Here is a 23,728-nt window from a genome sequence, read left to right as displayed (position 1 = left end):
AGCGATGTAGAACAATTTTAAAGTTGGAGGAGAAAATTAGATTAAAGTTTTTCAAAATTCCCTAACTGTGACCCGGAGATGCACATGTGAATCGCAGAACTAGACAAGACAAGTGTTTGAGGTTAAAAAGTATAACTGAATATATACCAAAATTAACCATTTGTTTCTCTAGATAAGACCCTTCTTTTTCAGCTGGAATCGTTTAGAGTCCTTTGAAGCTGCATTTAAACTGCATTTTGGAAGTTCAAACTCGGGGCACCATAGAAGTCCACTATATGGAGAACAATCCTGAAATGTTTTCTTCAAAAAACATAGTTTCTTCATGACTTAAGAAAGAAAGACATGAACATCTTGGATGACAAGGGGCTGAGTACATTATCTGTAAACTTCCAGAATAAAAATTAAGTATTTCCTTAATGGTCTGTAGAATATTACTTTTGATCCCTCACTCATATAAACACCTTCTGATAAGCAAATTAAGAAAATGTCGCCTTGTTACTAGTACGTGCTGCAAAACGCAATTTTGCTATATCAGTGCTGTGTTTTCAAATATGACCTGTGCATGCATTTTGTCTGTTTTTAGTTAAATAATGTTCAACTCTTAGCAAGCTATACCGGATAATTAGGCAGCAATATCATGTTGCACTGAACTCTTAAATAGGGAAAATGCAGACTGCTTTTCATCATGGACAGTTGGATTTCTAGTACTTAAAGAACAAAATGTGTAAAACTTTTTTTTTTTAAATTAAAATTAAAATTTTTTTATTATTTTTTTTTATATATAAAATAGTCCATCATAGTGCCCAAGATCAGGTTTTTTTTGGCAAAACATCAGTGGCTTGGTCCCCAGCCATGATATGATAAATGTAAATCATAAATGCCTATATGAAATGTCTGTATAATCTGTGTTCTTTTGGTCATTTGTAGTGCTTTTGTGTTTGTTTAATCAGGTCATTTATGTCCATTAACTCTCACTCTGACTGACTCCCTTACTAGTGTGCTCACCACTGAACTAGGAAGCTGATTGAGATGCACCCAAAGATTTAGTTTGCATTTATTTTTCTGTCTGTTAATTATTCTCCTCTTAATCACACAGGAAAAACTCCTGGTGAAAAGATGACATTTATTAAAGTGGAGAGTGAAGACATGAAGATCGAAGAATCTTTCAGAGTCGAACATGAAGACACTGAGGAACAACTAACAAAGATGGCCTTAATTAAAGAGGAGAGTGAAGACATGAAGATCGAGGAAGCTTTCAGAGTTGAACGTGAAGATACTGAGGAACGACAAACAGAGATGCCGTTTATTAAGAATGAGAGTGAAGAAATGAGGATTGAAGAAGCCTTTAGTGTCAAACATGAAGATACTGAGGAACGAACAGGGATGGTGTTTACTAAAGACGAGAGTGAAGATGTGAGGATTGAAGAATCATTTAGGGTCAAACCTGAAGATACTGAGGAACAGCAAACAAAGATGCCATTTATTACAGAGGAAAGTGAAGACATTAAGAATGAACAAGCATTCAAAAACAGAGATACTGAGGAACAAACAGGTTGGTTTTATTCTCAGTGTCTTTCTTCTTTCATTCTACATCTCTTTATCCCTATTATTTCCCTTATTCATCATTACAGGTTGGTGCATGTGCTCTAGTGTATTGTAAAGAATGGCATCAATATTTCCTTATTAATTTTAGCCCAAATCAGAACCCCAAAAATTACTTTAGAGGATTGAGCAGAACCTATGCAAGCACCACTTTTGCAGGACATTTCAGAATGGTGTGTTTTAGTTTGTAGTAGTGTAATACTAGATAAGTAGCACTGTAGTTGTCTAGGGGTGTACTCGCATTAGGCATGGTTGCCTTGAACCTGCCTGTCCTCACACTTGCACTAAACTTTCCAGGCCAAAGCACGCTTATGTTATGTATGGGATAACAGAGAAAAGTAATAGGCTATTTTCTACCCTGCTTTTGAGGTTGTTTCGAGGAATGCTTGGTTTTAATAAGTGGGCCACATTGAATACTTGGAGGTAAATGCCCACTGCTATGATTGGAAAACAGTTTTGCGTAGTACACTAACTTTCAACTCCCCCGTCAGTACACGTGGGGAACTGTTTTGCAAACTGCCAATGTGGAGAAATGGCAACCGGAGTGTTTCAACCATATATGTTCGAGCCAGAGTCTGATCCCGAATTTCAAGATGATGAACCGGCTACATCTCGAACACCAAGGATGCTCCAGCCTGTGACAGCGTGGTAAGTACTTATTGTTAATTATGTTTATTTCTGAAATATTTGTGAGGTTGTTACTCAAAATTTACATATCTTCAAAAAAATGTGAAACAATTATTTACACAACGTTAGGTTTAAACATCTTGGTTGTGACAAGTTAACATTGTATATAAGTAAACATTGTTTGTCAAGTGTTGGACCTTTATTAATTGCTTAACATTTTCAGTAAAGTAAAAAACGTTTACATTGTCAGGTATAAACTTCTGTATAAACACAAAACTAATCAATTGATATCAATTATCTGTAGGTGTACCTGTGGAAACTGTGCTGTTATGCCGACAGAAAAAGAAAATGTATGTTGTTTGGAGATTCCTGAGGTAAGTACAAGGCACAGATTTTTTTTTTTTTCACTGTGTATGTGTATACAGTGCAATGTATTATATTCAAGTACTTAGTATGTCCTCCAGAACTTTAAATATATTGCTCTGACCCTGACAAATGTTCACCTCTGTCCTGTTTAACTCTTGGAGGACGAGCTCCTTAAATGCCCTGGTCTTTAATGGGGAGGTTTGCTCAGCTTGTTTCTACAGAATCCCCCACAGCCGCTCAAGACCATTAAGGCCGAGTGAAATACATGTCCGCTGAAGGATTTTCACCTTGGGATAATGAATATCTCCATTCTCATGCTAAAAAAATCCCATTAATGCAGTGAGGATAGCATCTTAAGTTTGTGTAAATTCATGATTACATTGATAAAGCACAACTCCCTCACACCTTCAGCACTCATATATCCCTATAGAAGAGCTTTACTAGCACTGAACCAGACACCTCTCACTGTACTCCTCCTCTAGCAACACTATAACATTTTGGATGCTTTTGGAAATTAAATGATTGACTTAGTCTTTTGAGACCAGAGTATGGATTCCCAGAAGTCTATATTTTGTAAATATGTTGTTTTGCCTACATTGCATTTCTCTGGCTCTTTTTCTAGCAAAAAATCACTAAATTACTAAATGAAAACTTAAAGTGAAGAACTGATTGTTTCAGGAGCCTTGTCACAAGTCCATTGTTTTAGAATGTCGGTGCTACTTCAGCTATATTTTCACACTTAAGGCGAGACACTGCAGGTGAATATGGTAAAAAAAATTACCCAGTTGATTGATTACTTTGAAAGTGAGTTCAGTCCTCAGACGAGAAAGAACGACGGCGCGTAAGTGTCTACATTAATACTATTTCACTAGGCGGTCCTTACTTAGAGTTGCTGCTAAAAGCACTTTGTCGTTTCTGTTTAATTACTTATTCCTAAGTATTAATTTTAAGCCGCTGTTCTCTTAAGCACTCTGTAGTTTCTATTCACTTATTGGTTAATATTAAATTTGAGCTGCTTCTAAAACGCACTCTGTAGTTTCTATTTACTTATTGGTTAATATTAAATTTGAGCTGCTTCTAAAACGCACTCTGTAGTTTCTATTCACTTATTGGTTAATATTAAATTTGAGCTGCTTCTAAAACGCACTCTGTAGTTTCTATTCACTTATTGGTTAATATTAAATTTGAGCTGCTTCTAAAACGCACTCTGTAGTTTCTATTCACTTATTCGTTAATATTAATTTTGAGCTGCTTCTCAAAGTACTCCGTTGTTCTATTTAGTTATTCGTTTGTTTTATTTACATCTATTCACTGTTAGAAAAGGAGTGTTCTTCTGTTATTTGTCCTGCGATTGTTTTTGCTTTAAATTCTAGTTTTTATTGCAATCATTAAAATCGATAACTGAGCGAACGGCCAAGGGAAGCTTTTGTTTTTGTCATATCGTTCCCTTCTGGAGCTATTACAAGTGCGAAGCTGTTGTTTTTTGAGTTTCGATTGAGCCATTTTGCGTGCGGGCGAGACATTTGCGGCTCACTGAGCCTAGGAGGCGTGGCTAGCGAGAATACAGCTTAAATAGTTTGCTTACTTTCCATACTGCGGGAAAGTGAGTTCAGTCCTCAGACGAGAAAGAACGACGGCGCGTAAGTGTCTACATTAATACTATTTCACTAGGCGGTCCTTACTTAGAGTTGCTGCTAAAAGCACTTTGTCGTTTCTGTTTAATTACTTATTCCTAAGTATTAATTTTAAGCCGCTGTTCTCTTAAGCACTCTGTAGTTTCTATTCACTTATTGGTTAATATTAAATTTGAGCTGCTTCTAAAACGCACTCTGTAGTTTCTATTTACTTATTGGTTAATATTAAATTTGAGCTGCTTCTAAAACGCACTCTGTAGTTTCTATTTACTTATTGGTTAACATTAAATTTGAGCTGCTTCTAAAACGCACTCTGTAGTTTCTATTTACTTATTGGTTAATATTAAATTTGAGCTGCTTCTAAAACGCACTCTGTAGTTTCTATTTACTTATTGGTTAACATTAAATTTGAGCTGCTTCTAAAACGCACTCTGTAGTTTCTATTTACTTATTGGTTAATATTAAATTTGAGCTGCTTCTAAAACGCACTCTGTAGTTTCTATTCACTTATTGGTTAATATTAAATTTGAGCTGCTTCTAAAACGCACTCTGTAGTTTCTATTTATTTATTGGTTAATATTAAATTTGAGCTGCTTCTAAAACGCACTCTGTAGTTTCTATTCACTTATTGGTTAATATTAAATTTGAGCTGCTTCTAAAACGCACTCTGTAGCTTCTATTCACTTATTGGTTAATATTAAATTTGAGCTGCTTCTAAAACGCACTCTGTAGTTTCTATTCACTTATTCGTTAATATTAATTTTGAGCTGCTTCTCAAAGTACTCCGTTGTTCTATTTAGTTATTCGTTTGTTTTATTTACATCTATTCACTGTTAGAAAAGGAGTGTTCTTCTGTTATTTGTCCTGCGATTGTTTTTGCTTTAAATTCTAGTTTTTATTGCAATCATTAAAATCGATAACTGAGCGAACGGCCAAGGGAAGCTTTTGTTTTTGTCATATCGTTCCCTTCTGGAGCTATTACAAGTGCGAAGCTGTTGTTTTTTGAGTTTCGATTGAGCCATTTTGCGTGCGGGCGAGACATTTGCGGCTCACTGAGCCTAGGAGGCGTCCCTAGCTTTTATCATTGAAGCACTGTTTGGTTGTCTATTTAACTGCGTCAGAACAGCTGATGCTGAAGCGTCAGCGGAAGCGTTCAGCCTCCTCGCGTGAAGACGGACGAGAGTAAAGACTTGCGACTTTTCCTGCGCGACTTATCCGAGCAACGACACCGACAACGCACTTAAGTACTCCTTTCCTTTATTTCACTCTTCTTTCTGTCCTCCTCTATCATGTGTTTCCAACTCATTCCGGTGGTCTCTTCACACCGCACTAATATCACACGCACACGCCGACGCAATATATCTAACCTGCGTCCTATCGACACTTCTTCCACTGAACCTTTCTCTTTCACGGTTGGACTCTGGAACTGTCAATCAGCTGTCAATAAAACTGACTTCATTTCAGCATTTTCTGTGCAATCTGGTTTGAGCATTCTAGGCTTGACTGAGACCTGGATTCGTCCAGAAGACTCTGCAACCCCAGCTGCTCTTTCTAATAACTTTTCCTTCTCTCACACCCCTCGTCAGACTGGAAGGGGTGGGGGGACGGGACTTCTTATTTCTAACAACTGGAAATACTCAACCCATTCTCCTCTATGCAATTACAGTTCTTTTGAATCTCATACAATCACTGTAACATCTCCTATCGAACTCCACATTGTGGTAATCTACCGCCCTCCTACTCAACTTGGCATCTTCTTAGAAGAGCTGGATGGGCTGCTGTCCTCGTTTCCAGAGGATGGCAGCCCACTTCTAGTCTTTGGGGACCTCAACATTCACCTTGACAAACCCTATGCTGCTGACTTCAATTCACTTCTAGCTTCATTTGATCTACAACGTGTTATCACTACATGCACTCATAAATCTGGCAACCAACTTGATCTCATTTACATGCGAAATTGTATTTCAGACAACATTGTGGTCAAACCCCTACACATCTCTGACCACTTCTTCATTACATTTGACCTACATCTTGCTACTTGTGCACTCCCAACCCCTCTACCTGTTACTTTTAGAAGAAACCTACGCTCTCTCTCACACTCCCATCTTTCTTCTTTAGTATCCTCCTCCCTTCCCTCTCCTACTCACTTCTCATCCCTGGACACTAATGCAGCAACTGACACCTTATGCTCCACTCTCACCTCCTGTCTAGATGCTATATGCCCTCTCTCCTCCAGGCCAGCACGATCTGCTCCGACAACCCCTTGGTTATCTGATGTTCTTCGTGAGCATCGTTCCAAACTTAGGGCAGCTGAGAGAAAATGGCACAAATCTAAGGATCCATCCGACCTCAGTAAGTATCGGTCTATGCTCTCATCTTTCGCTACCCAAGTACATACAGCCAAATCTTCATACTTCCACAACAGGATCAACAATTCCCCGGACGCACGCAACCTTTTCAAAACATTTAATACACTGCTTTGTCCCCCTCCACCACCTCCCACAACTTCTATAACAGCTGATGATTTCGCCACATTTTTTACAGACAAAACTACATCGATCAATAATAAGTTCTCAGCTCCACACATACAGGAACTAAAATTGACCACAATCACGGCTGGAACCCCCCACTTCTCCTTCTGTCCTTGCTCGGAGGCAGAAGTAACCAAACTTTTCCTCTCCAGCCATCCGACGACATGTCCTCTAGATCCTGTCCCCTCACACCTTCTCCAAGCAATCTCCCCTACAATCCTACCGGCGCTCACACACATCATCAACACATCTCTTCTCACAGGCACTTTTCCTACTTCATTTAAGCAGGCCCGGGTAACCCCACTGCTCAAAAAACCTACACTTAACTCTTCACTCATAGACAACTACAGACCTGTCTCCCTCCTTCCATTCATAGCAAAAACACTGGAACGGGCTGTTTTCAACCAGCTATCCTTATTCCTCTCACAGAACAATCTACTGGACTCTAACCAATCAGGGTTCAGAAGCGGCCATTCAACTGAGACTGCGCTACTGTCTGTCACTGAAGCCTTGCGGACGGCAAAAGCTGAGTCCAAATCATCGGTACTCATCTTGCTGGACCTATCTGCAGCTTTTGACACTGTGAATCACCAGATCCTCCTGTCCACCCTCTCAATGCTGGGTATTACAGGGACTTCACTTCGCTGGTTCAAATCCTACCTCTCTGGTAGGTCTTTCAGAGTGGCCTGGGGAGGCGAGGTATCCAAAACTCATCAACTGGTCACCGGGGTTCCTCAGGGTTCAGTTCTTGGACCTCTCCTCTTCTCCATATACACTACATCTCTGGGCCCCATCATACAGGCACATGGCTTCTCCTACCATTGCTATGCTGATGACACACAGCTCTATCTTTCTTTCAAACCAGACGATCCATCGGTAGCTGCACGGATCTCAGGTTGCCTGGCGGATATCTCTGCATGGATGAAGGAACACCATTTACAGCTCAACCTAGCAAAGACGGAACTCCTTATCTTTCCTGCCACTCCATCTCTACAGCATGACTTCTCCATCCAGCTAGGTTCATCAACAATTACCCCATCAACTTCAGCCAGAAATCTGGGTGTTATCTTTGACAACCAACTGACTTTCAAAGATCACATTGCTAAGACCGCTCGATCTTGCAGGTTTGCATTGTACAACATCAGAAAGATCAGGCCCTTCCTAACAGAGCATGCTACACAACTCCTCGTCCAGGCCCTGGTCATTTCCAGGCTGGACTACTGCAATGCTCTTTTAGCTGGTCTTCCAGCATGTACAATCAAGCCTCTACAAATGATTCAGAATGCAGCAGCACGACTGGTCTTCAACGAGCCCAAAAAGGCCCATGTCACACCTCTCTTCATATCCCTGCACTGGCTACCGGTTACAGCACGCATCAAATTCAAGACACTGATGCTGGCCTATAGGACAGCCACCGGATCATCACCAGCCTACCTCCATTCACTACTACACATCTACACTCCTTCCAGAAGACTGAGATCCTCTAGTGAAAGACGCCTCATTGTACCACCACAGAGAGGTATTAAATCACTGTCCAGAACATTCTCGTTCAACGTTCCTGCCTGGTTGAATGATCTTCCCACCCCTATCCGGAATGCAGACTCCTTAACAGCTTTCAAACGACTGCTGAAAACCCATCTTTTTCGACACTATCTGACTCAATAAAAAAAAAAAAAAAAAAAAAAAAAAAAAAAAATCCTCCCTTCTAGCCTGTTTTTCCTCTCTTTCTTGATCTTCTCCTTCTAGCCTGCACTCTTCTAACAACGCCTGATATATGGTATTTTTGAACACTTCCTATGTTGATCTGCCTCCTTAGGATGAATCACTTGTTGTATTCCCAATTGTAAGTCGCTTTGGATAAAAGCGTCGGCTAAATGAATAAATGTAAATGTAAATGTAAGTTTTCTAAAATGTTAGGTTTAAATATGCAAATGAGGCATTATTTCATGAAATATGCACTAATTTGTATACGTTTCTAGTACAAAAATACATTGAAGTCAGTTTCAAAATTCTTTTTTTTGACATTAGAGTCAAAAGTTTTTTACAGAGGGGATTTTGAGTGTCTGATTTCGTCACTTTGTTGGAGATGTTGGAGAAAAAAACTCATTTTGAGAAAATGGTCTTTAAAAATATGCACTGTAATTTAAATCTATTGACAAAATAGAAAAAGTGCTATAAAGAAAACACTTAACAGTGTTTGTTTAGATGTTTTCTTTCAACTAGTCTGAAAAAACACTTTATGAAAAACCAAAAAGCCCAAAATCTCAAACTTGATAGGTGCATAAAAAAAACAGCATTGTTGCCTGCAGTGTCTCCCCTTAAAACAATAATTTGGTTTTCCTCTTGTACAGTTGTCCTCTTTTATGCTAAGAAATAAGTAACCTAACAGTTTTCAGTAAGTCTGAGTATGATTCAGTAGGCTATAAAACACTTTTAACTGTCAGGAAAATACTTGTCTTTCAAATTTTTGGTTCAATATATTTGCCTGTTGATCAAAAATATTCTTAAACCTACACTTTTTGGGGGGTTTTATTTAATAACTTTAAGGAGGGTGTACTAATTTTTGCAACACAACATTTTATAACTTTGAAACGAAAACCTTATTTTGCTGAGTAATTTTGACATTCTTTGTTGGTAATTGATCGAGCAGGCTTGTTGGAATTATATCTCCAAAGAACTCTTAACATGTCATCTAAGCAAAGAGTAATTGCTGAATTTGAAATGTTAAGTGTCTGTGTGTGTGTGTATTTAATAAGTACATTGTTCTTGTTTTTTAGATTGTTAGAAGGATTAACCAGGTACCAGACACACTTACCTGCATGACCCATCACCCAGGCTTTGAACCAGTTTGCTTAAATGTGTATTCACTGCAGAATGCACTTAATGTTTACAAAGCTGATTATGGCCCCTTGAGACTCAAAGGAATCGAACAGTAAGATCTATATTATGTCACAGAAGGCTATGTAATTATTGTGTGTTCAATACAATAGCTGTTTTTTTTATTTAAGTAAATGACACACAAGACAAAAACAGCTGTAATGTAAAAAAAATAAATATCACAACAATGGTCATCAATTCACAGTAATAGCAGATAACAATGCAATTTCTCTGACTTTGTCAATGTCTTTCACGTTAGGCGTTACAGGCGCTTGGCGCAGAGGAATTTTGTGAGCTGGTGCTGGGGCTATCTGAGCAGGACGATCAGGGTTGTTATCCCATCTTGCGTTGTCCTGCGTATAGGCCAAGAGTTTCCTGATGCTGCAGGCAGCTGTGTTGAATTCAGACCTCCCCTCGACTGAACCATGATACATCTTCCATGGAATGTCTCTTATACTGGGCTGAGAGTGTTTCAGGGACCTTGAGTTTGTTAATGTCCTCCATGTAGAGAAGAGGGTCTGGTATCACCTTTTCAATAAGAAAGGTCATCAGATTGATGATGTAGCCTGTAAATATTTATATAAAAAAGTGACATTGCAATATATATGTATGGTTTACACTTTTTTGTTACTTAATTGTGAACATGAATAAATTTGTTTAACTTACAGTTTGTTGTCTGTGATTTTAATGGCTGTGTGGAGTATTCTTCCTTTTTGGCTTTGGGAAACAAATGCAGATACATTGGCTTTCCAGTTGTTGTTTTAGCCTGAGAACAACTGGGAGTTCTAGTTGAAATGTATACTTGCCAAATACAGTCTATAGTAAAAAATAAAATTACATCAGCAATAAATTACATTCCAGCAAAGTATGTATACTCTTAAAAATGCAATAACATGAGAATAAACTAGATAAAATTCACTCACTGAAAGTGTGATGACTCGATGACAATGGAGACCGACTGTTCCTATAAAAAAGACAAACACATACACGTTATGTCGTATAAACAGAAAAACATTAAAAATTACAATGTCACATTGTCTCAATGTCTCACTCCAGTGACTTTACCTTGGATGGTCACAATCAGGTAAGTGTTGCTTCCAGCAGTTTGTCTTTACTTTGGGACATTACGTTTCCCAGGTTGAGCCTTCTCCTTTCTCTACTCCCACCATAGGTGTGGCGGTAATTTCTCATTTGATTCTGTTTGAATGAGGCTGTGGGCACGGTTTATGTTACCCAGCCCTTCTGGCTGCTTATCTGAAGGGTCCGCAGTATCGCTTGTCCTTCTTAGGCCGCATCCCCTCTTGGAATCTCTCCATAGTCCGCTTGGGGTTATGTAGGGATTGTTTGGAGCCTCTCGATTAAGTTGAGCTGGAATACCCTATTATCTCAAGACTTCGCTTCTGATCGTGCTCACTTCTGTCAAGAGGGTGGGGGACCTGCAGGCATTCTCGGTCAGCGAATCTTGCTTAGAATTTAGTCTGGCTGTTCTCACGTTACCATAAGACCCCGGCCTGGTTATGTTCCCAAGGTCCCCACCATCCCCGTCGAGATGCTGTGTTGGTGGTATACCAGTCCCAAGGTGAGCCTTGCCCCCTGAGAGTGAGGGCTGGTGCACAGTGCCTCTCTTGCAGCGACACATAACACCTACACATAATTCTCAATGTTCAGTGGCGCCACCATGGGGTGGCCGGGGGTGGGCCGACTCTTGGCCACCCCACTGGCCATTACAAATTTTAGTAGCATCAGTTATGCATTTCATCCCTAATGCACAGCCAGGTAGGCAAGCCGCTCTAGACCTTCAATCGCTCACAGTAGCCAGCCCTCTCCCCCATTGTGGCAAGCTTTAGGCTATTGCGTGCGCATGATCGCGCAACTCTTCAAACTGCACTAAAGACATGCTCCCTGCCGTCCGTCGGGCTCGGGCTGCACTTGTATTAAGCTTGTGTGTATTTTGATGAATATGCCAATTAAACATCCATGCTTTCTTGTTTATTTTTAAACATGAGGCTACTTGCAGTTGAATTGCATAGTGACTTTTTTGCTCTGTACAGAGAATAGTAATACTGAAGTTTTAAAGCCTATAACTTTATATGCTACCAGAAATAACTATAAAGAAAAAAATTATTGTCTTTAATTAGATTTAGGCATGCAAAATAAAATTGTATTGTGCCACCCTAACATTTTTACTGGCCTATTTCGACCACTCTATGAAAAAAAATCCTGGAGGCGCCACTGTCTATGTTTGAGTGGAGCCTGTGTCTTCCGGAGTGTGGGTAACATCAGGTAAATTACAGAAGGCCAGCTCAGTGTTTGCTTGCAGGGCCATTCTTTGTGGGATGCATGCACTTATTCCCCGCAGTTTCAGATTAGATAGAGTAGTCTGTTACTGCATCCGGTAGTGGGCTACCATCTTCCCCTCCGGACTTGGCTTTAATATCTCAGTATTTCCCACATTTGGTCAGTCTGCTCCACCCTCCAGTGGTTGCTTCTGAACTCTGACACCCCTGGTGGGCCCATTTTATCTGGCTTACAGGGTGTAAGTTTCATTCGTTCTGACATGCTTGCTTGTCAGCATTTGCAACCTCAATTACTCAACGCAGTTACCGGTTGTGGCGTTTTGCATAGGGACCCCATCTTACCTCCTTCAAGGAACAAGGGTAACATACGTAACCGAGACATTTTTGTGTGTCCCTGTATGAGGAGCTGGTACATCCCTAGGAGCATGAGAGTGGCAAGGAAGGAACCACTGGAAAGCCGCCACTTGCTTACAGGCCTTCTGAAACCTGTCAACGACTGAGTCCTAAGAGAGAGCACTGGATCCTTGTGTGTGCGGAAGAAGAAAGGGACTGGCCCGTCTTCATCTCCCGATCCCCACAACCACAGCTCTCTCAGCAGCAGCTGGACCTGAGCCGCTGGCAAAGCTAGCAAGAGCTCTCTCCTCAGAGACAGTCCTCCAGGGGATTAAGTCTAGCCACAACGCTATATAGATCTAATCAGTGAAGTGTTGCAGGGATGTTTGCCCTTCTGTGGTTTTCTCCTATCTCCATGTTTGATAATGGAGCTCAACTAGAGTGATCATTAGCTTCTTGGTCACCAGTATAACCAATTGCTCAGTTTGGCCAGAACACCAACTGTAGGAAAAGTCCAAGTTCTTAGAAATGTCTTGAATTATGGATATGATGGTTTTGATTGCTTCTATTGTCCTTATTTATAAGTCGCTCCTATAGCCTTGTGGGCAGCGTGCCGACTTTCTTTCTGTCTTATCTGTACTGTCCTATCGAAGAAAATAGCAAAAAAAGCGGAAAAAAAAAAAAATAACTGCCAGCTTATTAACAAGGTTCTATGATTAGGTTTTAGTTGTTTAGTGGGTATAGAATCTATTGGTTGAATTTGATGCTGTCATGTCTTGGTGGCGTTTAATTGGTGTTAACTTTTTTTTGTTTCTTTTCACCCTAGACCTGATGGCACTGAAAGAGGAGAGTCAAGAACTGAATGAAATGGAAGAGAAAAAGCAGTTTGACAAACCTCATGATTTCATGACTGGGGAAAAATCTTTTACTTACTCGCCGTCTCCAAAAACAGAAACTAGATACCTTGAATTCCAGATGAGAGTTCACACGGGAGAGAAGCCTTACACTTGCAAACTGTGTGGTAAGAGTTTCTCACGAAAGCTAAATCTTAACATTCACATGAGAATCCATGCTGGAGGGAAGCCATTCAAATGCTCTCAGTGTGGAACAAGTTTTAAACAGAAAAAGTACCTTAATGCCCACCTGACAATTCACACTGGAGAGAAACCTTACACCTGCAAACTGTGTGGGAAGAGCTACAAAAGAAATGAAAATCTTAAAATTCACATGAGAATCCACACTGGAGAGAAGACTTACACCTGCAAACTGTGTGGAAAGAGCTTTACACAAAAAGAAAATCTTAGAATTCACGCAGGAATTCACACCGGAGAGAAACCATTCATTTGCCCTCAGTGTGGAAAAAGTTTTTATCAGAAAAAGTACCTCAATGGCCACATGACAATTCACTCTGGAGAGAAACCTTACACCTGCAAACAGTGTGGGAAGAGCTACAAAAGAAATGAAAATCTTAAAATTCACATGAGAATCCACACTGGAGAGAAGACTTACGCCTGCAAACTGTGTGGAAAGAGCTACAAAAGAAAAGAACATCTTAGAATTCACGCAGAAATTCACACCGGAGAGAAAGCATTCACATGCCCTCAGTGTGGAAAAAGTTTTAAACAGAAAAAGTACCTCAATGGCCACATGACAATTCACTCTGGAGAGAAGCCGTTTGTTTGCGATCAGTGTGAAAAGTGTTTCAGGTGTAAAGGTCACCTTAATCTTCACATGAAGAGTCACTCAGGAGACAACTGTTTTATGTGTCACCAATGTGGAAAGAATTTCTCACACAGAGGAAACTTTGAGAATCACATGAGAGTTCACAATGGAGAGAAACCCTTCTCCTGCCCTCAGTGTGGAAAGAGTTTCACAAATAAAGGAAACCTTAAGATTCACATTAGAGTTCACACTGGAGAGAAGCCTTACAAGTGTATTCAGTGTGACACCAGTTTCATGTATCACACAAACCTGAAAAGGCACATGCAAACTCATTCTGGAAAGAAATTCTAAATCTCACTCAGGAAAAAGGCAATTTCAGCAATCATCTGTGCATTCCTTCTGAAGAAAGACAATTCAGTTGTGATTAATCTAATTAAAATGTCACAATAACACTTTCATTTGAATAATTAATAAATGTAAATGTGAGAACATGATTGTGTTCTTTGTTAACCCTCTGGGGTCTAAGGGTGTTTTGGGGCCCCGACATTTGTGTTTTTGTTAGTATCTTGGAAATATGTTCATGTTTACAGTCCAATAACACTGTATTTAACACAAATAGGGATAAAATAATATGTGAGCAGCATGAATGTACATGTTTGTGTTTTTGAGAAAGGTGTCTATGCGTGGTTAATGGAAAAACTACAATTTTTAAGTCCCTGAACTCAGTTTTGAGAACTGGATATGGTAGAGTTGAGTTTTTGCTACACAACAGATGTGAATACATTTATATTGCTTGTTTTATTACAGGTCAGTTTATTTCATTATTTTATCAATTGCTTGTCTTTTATTTTATTGTTGTCTACTGAATCATTGATTAATTACGTAAAACAAGTTATAAATCAATAAATGCCATTTTATATACTTTTCATCAGCTTTGTGTAGCCTATAAATTTATGTGAAATGAGCAACAGCAATTTCTGTTTTGCTTTTGCTCTTGTCCAATAAATACCCAGGTACACGTAAGTCTACAAGATGTGTTTTGAAGTGTTTCACCTTAAAAAAATCTATGTCAGCGGCAGGCCCTCTGAAACTTTCCACAATGTGGTCTCTTAACATTCTCAGCACATCGGCATTCACCAATCATCTGAGCTGCTTGTTCCATCCAGGATTCATAATCCTCTTCCCCAGGTGGAATAGGTTACACTCCTGGTTTAAAGGATAACTACTGCCAAAATGCAACCTGGGCTGTTTTTTTACTGTAAACAAGACAAACTTATATCTAAAAGCATAATTACGACAAACAAGCCGTTTTTGAGATTGACCATGATTCCGTTTTTGTGGTCAGTGGCCGGTGAATGGGAGAACTAGGCGCAAGTTTTTGAGTGCATCACAATCCATATTTTTACAACACTAAGAAGGCTCGACACACCATGAAACTTTGCTCGAAGTATCGCCTGGGACTCTACACATGAACTCCAGCACTGAGAACATTGTTTGTGTACACAGAGTTTACTATAAAGAATGTTTTTGAAGAACTCACTTTCACTGTTTGAGTCTCCGCTCGTGGCCGTCTTGCCAGTCAAGAGGTGTTGATCTCCGAATGCGAGATTCTTATATATTAATGTTTCTTATATGAGGCTCTTTTTACAACTAGAAGGTTAATATTGTTTTTCACTTGCAACAAAACAACAAATTAGCCGTGCATTTATATGGAAATATGCTTTAGGAGCTATCCATCTTTACTCTCCTCAGTATTACGTCGCATTTGGAGATCGATACCTCTTGACTGGCAAGACAGAGACTCAAACAGTGGAAGTGAGTTGTTCAAAAACGTTCTTTTTAGTAAACTCTGTGTTCACAAATGTTCTCAGTGCTGGAGTTCATGTGTAGGGACCCAGACGATACTTCCAGCAAAGTTTCATGGTGTCTCGAGTCTTCTTAGTGTTGTAAAAATATGGATTTTGATGCACTCAAAGTTATGCCCCTAGTTCTCCCATTCACCGGCCACTGACCACAAAAAGAAATCACGGTCAATCTCAAAAATGGCTCGTTTGTCTTAATTATGCTTTTCGATATAAGTTTGTCTCGTTTACAGTAAAAAACAGCCCAGGTTGCATTTTGGCAATAGTTATCCTTTACATCACTCAATGACTTCCCTTTACTGCTGCATCAAAAGCATCAGCTTCTCCTTAAAAGTGGCTTCTTGAGCAATCGGATCTACGTTTTCAAGGATATGAACACCCCAAGGCCCCACTAGACCAGCAATGTCTACTTCTGGAGGTACAATGTTAGGATCAACATCAATGCTAGTTTCAATAAACAGGAACAAGTTCATTCCTGTAGTATTCTCTCGTCGTACCCGTATCCGGGTATGTCCAAATGCTTTACCACCTCCAGAACGGTCTCGTCCTTCACATATAAGAGCACAGTTAACAGGACTAACACAACACACATTCTCTAGAAAGCGTTGATGGTGGGGTCATTATTTCACAAGATATTCAGATTGGGACTGACTTTTTCTTAAGATAAAGACAATTGTTTGATTTCAAGAACGCACAACTAAATCCTAATGCTGTTTCACACCAACAGTTGCTCCATTGCTACATACACGTCAAGTCTGTTTTAGCATATGTCTATTGTATTTGTAATATCCTGGGAGGCAGCAGAATAAGAGGCAGAAAGTTGCAACTTATGCCTCTTTATTTTACAGATTTTGCCGATCACTGTAAACACAAACTGGACGCGGTTAGGACAAAAACACTCTACTCTTCTGAACTCGGAATGGTAACCCTGCTGAAAAAAACAGCATATGCTGGTTAGGTATGTTTTGGTGCTGGTTTTAGCTGGTTTATGCTGGTCCTTTGCTGGTTTTAGCTGGTTAATGCTGGTCCTTTGCTGGTCTATGCTGGTCATGTTGCTGGTCAAGGATCAGCATAAACCAGCATAGATCCCCTATATAAAATAATTGTTTTAATTAAAGATTAATAAAGGAAATGTAAACCAGATTTTATTACCATTTATAAGAGTTTTAACCATTCTAATGTGGTCAAAAATCAACTGTTTTAAACCCACCATCAGTATTATCCTTTACGGTCACAGTCCTTTGTATGAAATACACTTTAACAAAACAAAGTTTACACTTGATTTCATCTATTGCCCTAATATTATTTGAAGAAACTGAGATCGAATAAGATGGGTATATAGATTATCATGAGTTTTAGTTAATTATGAAGCTTGTTGAGGAGAGATCTACTATTCAATTAAGTTCAAATGTTTAAATTCTTTAAAATAAATGGTAAATTCTTCATAAGTTTGAATCCAGCCTGTCGTAATATGAAGATCAACATACCTGACTTTATGATTTGTGAATATCACAAATGCTCAGTATGTTATAATTGCCATCATCACACTTGCTTGCATTAAAATCTGTGACATCGATAGCTTTCTGAATCTGTGGTTTATCCTTTAGATTAAACCATAATCTTATCGTTTGAATGTGTGTTCTGTATGTGAATTTCTATTATTAAATTTAGTGTGTGCAAAGGACTTTTATTTTGGTGTAGCAACATGATGTCATAAGGCTGCGCCACACTCCTGCATCTCTGTGTTTCTGCTGAAGAAGGGTTTGTGTTTGTAATCCTTTATAATGTTTAAATCAATACTATACTTTGACCTGGAAGTTTAAGGTTAGTGCATAGTTTTGAAAAAGTGACTTGTTTCATGAATTGTCTGTTAGCAATCAAGAAAATCTGTAATAACCAGATTTAAAAGGTTTGAAAAAAACAATGCTGGCTTGTTTTGAAGCCAACTTGTTTAAAAAAAAAAAACATAAATGGTTTGGTCAGGTAGGTCAAAATAGATGATCCACCCGTGTGTGTAATGACTGCTTCTACAAATCAATGCATGGTAAATGTAAATCATAAAGTCCTATATATAAAATCTGTTTTTTTTATTAATTCCAGGTCATTTAAGTCCATTAGCTCTTACTCTAACTAACTCCCTTACTAGTGTGCTTACTACTGAACTAGGGATCTGATTGAGATGCACACAAAGATTTAGTTTGCATTTATTTTTCTGTCTGTTAATTATTCTCCTCTTAACCACACAGAAAAATCTTCTGGTGAAGCGACTGAGGTCCATGTGACACACTGTTATAAAGATGACGTTTATTAAAGAGGAGAGTGAAGATGTGAAGATTGAGGAAGCCATCAGAGTCAAACATGAAGATATTGAGGAACAAACAAAGATGCTGTTTACTAAAGGGGAAAGTGAAGATGGGAAGTTTGAAGACGCTTTCAGAGTCAAACATGAAGATACTGAGGAACAACTAACAGAGATGTCGTTTATTAAAGAGGAGAGTGAAGACGTGAAGATTGAAAGGTCATTCAAAGTCAAACATGAAGATACTGAGGAACAAACAGGTTGGTTTCATTCTCAAAGTCTTTCTTCTGCCATTCTGCATCATGCATCTCTTTATCCCTATTATTTGCCTCATTCGCCATCATGGGTAATTGCATGTGCTCCGGTTGAATTGCAAACAATCGGGCAAATCTGGCATTGAACTTGTGTAGATTGTAAAATCTCCAGCACAGAGAGCTATATTGGGATTATAACTTTCAGGAACCAAGTTAACAATCAGTTTTAACCATTGTTTCCTAAGTTGTTTACCAGCCGTTCATTGTAGACCTTAAAGTGCCCCTATTATGCCTTTTCAAATATGATATTTCATGTAGTGTGTCATGTAGCTGTAAACTAAACTAGCATAAACTATCTGCAAAGTTGTGACGCCGACAGTGCACTATAAATGAAGTTTTTGTCTATCAAAAAAAAGAGTCGGCTCACATTCGCCTAAACGAGTTGTCAGCAATTCTAATCTTTTTCTGTTACGGCCACACGTCATGAACTACACATTTGCGTAATGTCCGCCCATGTCGCGAACAACTTGCCCGCCCACAAACAGTTGGCCTACCATTTTCACGTGGATTACATCATGTCAAGAAGCCGTCCTGCGCTGTGAGAGTGAATTTGTTTTATATGCCCCTCCGAAAGATGAAATTACCAAGAATGAGTGGTTAACATTAATTTTTTCAACACCTCAGCAGTCCAATGCCAATCTTGTGTTGTGTTCGCGTCATTTTACTGATGACTGCTTTTCCAATCTTGGGGAGTAACGTTACAACGCGAGATTCACCAAACGCTTGGTTTAAAAAAAAAAATGGATCAGTGCCCAGTTTATTTGGACCGGCTTGCTCCTCTGAACTTCTACCTGTAAGTATGATTAATAATTGATGATTGTATTTTCTATCGATCGTTCAAAATACGTCTTTGTGTACGTTATGGTGTGTAACAACCCCGCACATGTCTTGGTAACCGGCTAACTTGCGTTTCTGTAGTTCTGTTGTTCAGCTGTGAGTGCAATGTAGTCTAAAAATTGTGATTGATGCAGCTTGACTGTCTGTCTGCCTTATTAGTTTAAGTAATGATAATGATAAACGATGGCTTAACGCAGTGTTATGGATTGTACAGTGTTGAAGTTCACAATGTAGAGGTGTGCCCGGTTCGCTTACAAAAGCAAATTGCAAGCACTTTCCACAGTTAACATATGACACTAAACACTGAGAGACGTCCTGCTCCAGTCGTGCTTGCAAAACAGTTTCTTGTCGATGTGCCACTTCAACCGTTTCATCGTCAGACTCCAGCTCGAATTGATAGGGTAAAATCGAGGCTATCTTTTCTATGCATTAACAGGTCTTGTCATTCAGTTATGCCAATGGGCGTTTCGTTTTTGCACTGTAGCGGTAGACCAATCCAAAAGGACTGCACCATCTGACCAATCACAGCAATGAGGGCTCACTGAAAGGAGGGGTTTAGAGAGACTGATTCTTCGAACTGCTTCACACGAGTCGTTTACGAATCATTTAGAAACGGGGTAAAATTACATCTAATTTTGGAGAAAACTAAAGTGTTTTTTGAACTTGCATACATGTAAACCTGTTTTAAGAGACTAATACAACAATATTAACTACCTTTAAAATGGCATAATAGGGGCACTTTAAAAAGCGAATTCTGTAAAATAAAATATGTCCCTTTGCATTGACGTTTGAGTGTTGTAACTACAGATTGTGGAAAATGAAAGTTGATTTCATTCTCAAAGCATTCTGCATCATTAATCTCTTTATTTACTACACGACATGTGGCAAAATGAATGACGTCACAAATTGAATAATAACAAAACAATTACTTTGTGTATCAGTGAACCCAATATATCTCTTCTTAATTAAAAACTATTAAAAGCATTAATTTCTATCACGTAGTTATGCAGAAGTATACGTTTGTACGTTTGCCCACTCACAAAGAAATAATCAGTCTGTAATTTTAATGGTAAGTTTATTTGAACTGTGAGAGACAGAATAACAACAAAAATCTAGAAAAACACATTTCTAAAACATTATAAATGTGTATGCATTTTATTGAGTGAAATAAGTATTTGACCCCTCCGCAAAACATGACTTAGTACTTGGTGGCAAAACCTTTGTTGTCAATCACAGAGCTCAGACGTTTCCACCAGTGGCCAGCAGGTTTGCGCACATCTCAGGAGGGATTTTGTCCCACTCCTGTTTGCAGATCTTGTGACATTTGGCAACTAGAACCTTCAGCTCCCTCCACAGATTTTCTATGTGATTAAGGTCTGGAGACTGGCTAGACCACTCCAGGACCTTCATGTGCTTCTTCTTGAGCCTCTCCTTTGTTGCCTTGAACGTGTGTTTTGGGTCATTGTCATGTTGGAATACCCATCCAAGACCCATTTTCAATGGTTCTCACCCAAGATTTGACGGTTCATGTCCCCATCCATCGTCCCTTTGATGCAGTGCAGTTGTCCTGTCCCCTTAGCAGAAAAACAGCCCCAAAGCATAATGTTTCCACCTCCATGTTTGACGGTGGGGATGGTGTTCTTGGGGTCATAGGCAGCATTGCTCCTCCAAACACGGCGAGTTGAGTTGATGCCAAAGAGCTGGATTTTGGTTTCATCTGACCACAACGCTTTCACCCAGTTCTCCTCTGAATCATTCAGATGTTCATTGACAAACTTCAGACGGCTGTACATGTGCTTTCTTGAGCAGGGGGACCTCAAGACCTTCAGTCCGTAGAGTGTTACCAATTGTTTTCTTGGTGACTATGGTCCCAGCTGCCTTGAGATCATTGACAAGATCCTCCCATGTAGTTTTGTGGTTTTTCCATTTGTGAATAATCGCACCAGCTGTTGTCACCTTCTCTCCAAGCTGCTTGGTGATGGTCTTGTAACCCATTCCAGCCTTGTGTAGGTCTACAATCTTGTCCCTGACATCCTTGGACATTTCTTTGCTCTTGGCCATGGTGGAGAGTTTGGAATCTGAGCTAAACTCAGGATAGTGACCCTCCAGGACTAAAGTTGCCCATCCCTGCTTCAAGACCTGGGCCTGTATTCTCCTAAATGGCAGTAAAAGTTTTTTAGCTAAGAGCTTTCTCTTAAAACCTATTCACAAAGCTGCTGAGACAAACTTTTACTAAGGAATAGAGAGAAGTCTTTAGCTGAGTGTAAAGGCGGGGTTGACCTCATTGCTATGGATTATGTCAGCATGCTTATTAACTATGCACACTGTGATTGGCTGATAGAGGAGGGGTCTCTGTCAGAGATTTATTCATAGCAAAATTGTACAGTGCAATATTATGTTGCCATATTCAAACAAAGATTTAACAATAAAAATGTTGCCACACGATTTTAAAATGCAGGCTATGTGTCACTAATTAAACAACTAAATGTTCAGACATGCTCAGTATCATCAGATTATCAGTATCAAACGTCCGAAAGAAACCGTTCTTACTTCAGTGTACTGAGTAAATAACTTTTTAAATAAAAAATTGTGCTGACTTGGTGCCGTTAAACTGGTGTTCACTAGTTTTTGTTTCTTTTCATCCTAGACCTGATGGCACTGAAAAAAGAGAGTCAAGAACTGAATGAAATGGAAGAGAAAAAGCAGTATGACAAACATCATGATTTCATGACTGGGGAGAAATCTTTTACTTACTCGCCATCTCCAAAAACAGAAACTAGAAACCTCAAAGTCCAGATGAGAGTTCACACGGGAGAGAAGCCTTACACTTGCAAACTGTGTGGTAAGAGTTTCTCACAAAAAGTAAATCTTAACATTCACATGAGAATCCATGCTGGAAAGAAGACTTTCAAATGCTCTCAATGTGGAAAAAGTTTTAAACAGAAAGGACACCTTAATGCCCACGTGCCAATTCACACTGGAGAGAAGCCTTACACTTGCAGACTGTGTGGGAAAAGCTACACAAGAAATGAAAATCTTAAATTCCACATGAGTGTTCACACTGGAGAGAAGCCTTACACCTGCAAACTGTGTGGAAAGAGCTACAAAAGAAAAGAACATCTTACATTTCACGCAGGAATTCACACCGGAGAGAAAGCATTCACATGCCCTCAGTGTGGAAAAAGTTTTAAACAGAAAAAGTACCTCAATGGCCACATGACAATTCACACTGGAGAGAAGCCGTTTGTTTGCGATCAGTGTGAAAAGAGTTTCAGGTGTAAAGGACACCTTAATCTCCACATGAGAAGTCACTCAGAAGTCAACTGTTTTATGTGTCACCAATGTGGAAAGAATTTCTCACACAGAGGAAACTTTGAGAATCACATGCGAGTTCACAATGGAGAGAAACCCTTCTCCTGCCCTCAGTGTGGAAAGAGTTTCACAAATAAAGGAAACCTTAAGATTCACATTAGAGTTCACACTGGAGAGAAGCCTTACAAGTGTATTCAGTGTGACACCAGTTTCACGTATCACACAGACCTGAAACGGCACATGCAAACTCATTCTGGAAAGAAATTACAAATTGAGGAAATGTCATACTGAGGAAAATGACAATTTCAACAATCATCTGTGCATTCCATCTGAAGAAAGACAATTTAGGTGCAATCAGTATAATTATATAAATTATATATATTATATATTTTTTATAAAATACTTGCATGTTTTTCCAGAAGACAAAATTAGTTAAATTTACCCTGATCTTCAAATGCAGAAAGTTTTAACCCCCTCGCTCTTAATGCATGGTTTTTCCTTCTGGAGCATCAGTGAGTGTTTGAACCTTCTGTAGTAGTTGCATACGAGGCCATTGTTGGAAAGGGTTCAAATACACAAATATGCTGAAATATATATATATACATATATACATATATATATATATATATATATATATATATATATATATATATATTAGGGGTGGGCATAGATTAATTTTTTTAATCTAGATTAATCTAGATTAAAATGGCTAATTTGAATTCTGCTGAAGGCATTCAGAATATGTGTGCTACCCAAATAATGACTAAAAGTAAGTCTTTGAGAATGGATCATAAAGCTCATAAAGCTGTTCTATGATAATTTGTTGATGAAAATAAATTATGTTCAATAAGATGTACTGTTTACTAACTAACTAACAACGAAATTATTTTTTCTACCTATTAGATTGTGTTTTTTTAACGTCAACACCTACCCAACCCTAAATATAGCCCTTACTGTAATAAAAAAAAAAAAACAGTATTATTGTTGTACAGTGTGATAAAAATATACATCTACGTATGTATATCTATGGTAGCCAGTGTTTCCCTACTTCTACGATCATGTTACACCGTACTTTTATTTTGACAGGTTGCCGTGAAGTTTCTGTGTATACAGTATGATATGATGCTAGTTTTCTCAAATGAAACGGTAAAAGTGACACTCACAGCAGTTTTGGA

The 23,728-nt window shown here is 39.0% G+C and overlaps 2 protein-coding genes across 2 annotated transcripts; both read left to right on the top strand.

Moving 5' to 3' along the window:
- Positions 1-1,296: 1,296 nt before the first annotated feature.
- LOC141334007 (uncharacterized) lies at positions 1,297-14,411 on the top strand. Its single transcript, XM_073839153.1, has 2 exons — positions 1,297-1,552; positions 13,094-14,411. The coding sequence occupies exons 1-2, from the start codon at positions 1,297-1,299 to the stop codon at positions 14,278-14,280; spliced, it is 1,443 nt and encodes a 480-aa protein (XP_073695254.1). The 3' UTR covers positions 14,281-14,411.
- A 3,677-nt stretch (positions 14,412-18,088) lies between these two features.
- Positions 18,089-22,844, top strand: LOC141332933 (uncharacterized). Its single transcript, XM_073837892.1, has 2 exons — positions 18,089-18,350; positions 21,889-22,844. Exons 1-2 carry the CDS (start codon positions 18,089-18,091, stop codon positions 22,842-22,844), a joined length of 1,218 nt encoding a protein of 405 aa, XP_073693993.1.
- The last annotated feature ends 884 nt before the right edge of the window (positions 22,845-23,728 follow it).

This window comes from Garra rufa, chromosome 4 (assembly GCF_049309525.1).
Source record: "Garra rufa chromosome 4, GarRuf1.0, whole genome shotgun sequence".
Taxonomy (NCBI): domain Eukaryota; kingdom Metazoa; phylum Chordata; class Actinopteri; order Cypriniformes; family Cyprinidae; genus Garra; species Garra rufa.
The sequence above is the reverse complement of the archived record's forward strand: the minus strand, read 5'-3'. Positions and strand labels throughout refer to the sequence as shown.

Coding starts and splice junctions, on each gene's coding strand:
- LOC141334007 (XM_073839153.1), top strand. CDS start 1,297: ATGCCGTTTATTAAGAATGAGAGTGAAGAAATGAGGATTGAAGAAGCC. Junction 1,553..13,093: donor AGATACTGAGGAACAAACAG/GTTGGTTTTATT, acceptor TTTTCACCCTAG/ACCTGATGGCACTGAAAGAG.
- LOC141332933 (XM_073837892.1), top strand. CDS start 18,089: ATGACGTTTATTAAAGAGGAGAGTGAAGATGTGAAGATTGAGGAAGCC. Junction 18,351..21,888: donor AGATACTGAGGAACAAACAG/GTTGGTTTCATT, acceptor TTTTCATCCTAG/ACCTGATGGCACTGAAAAAA.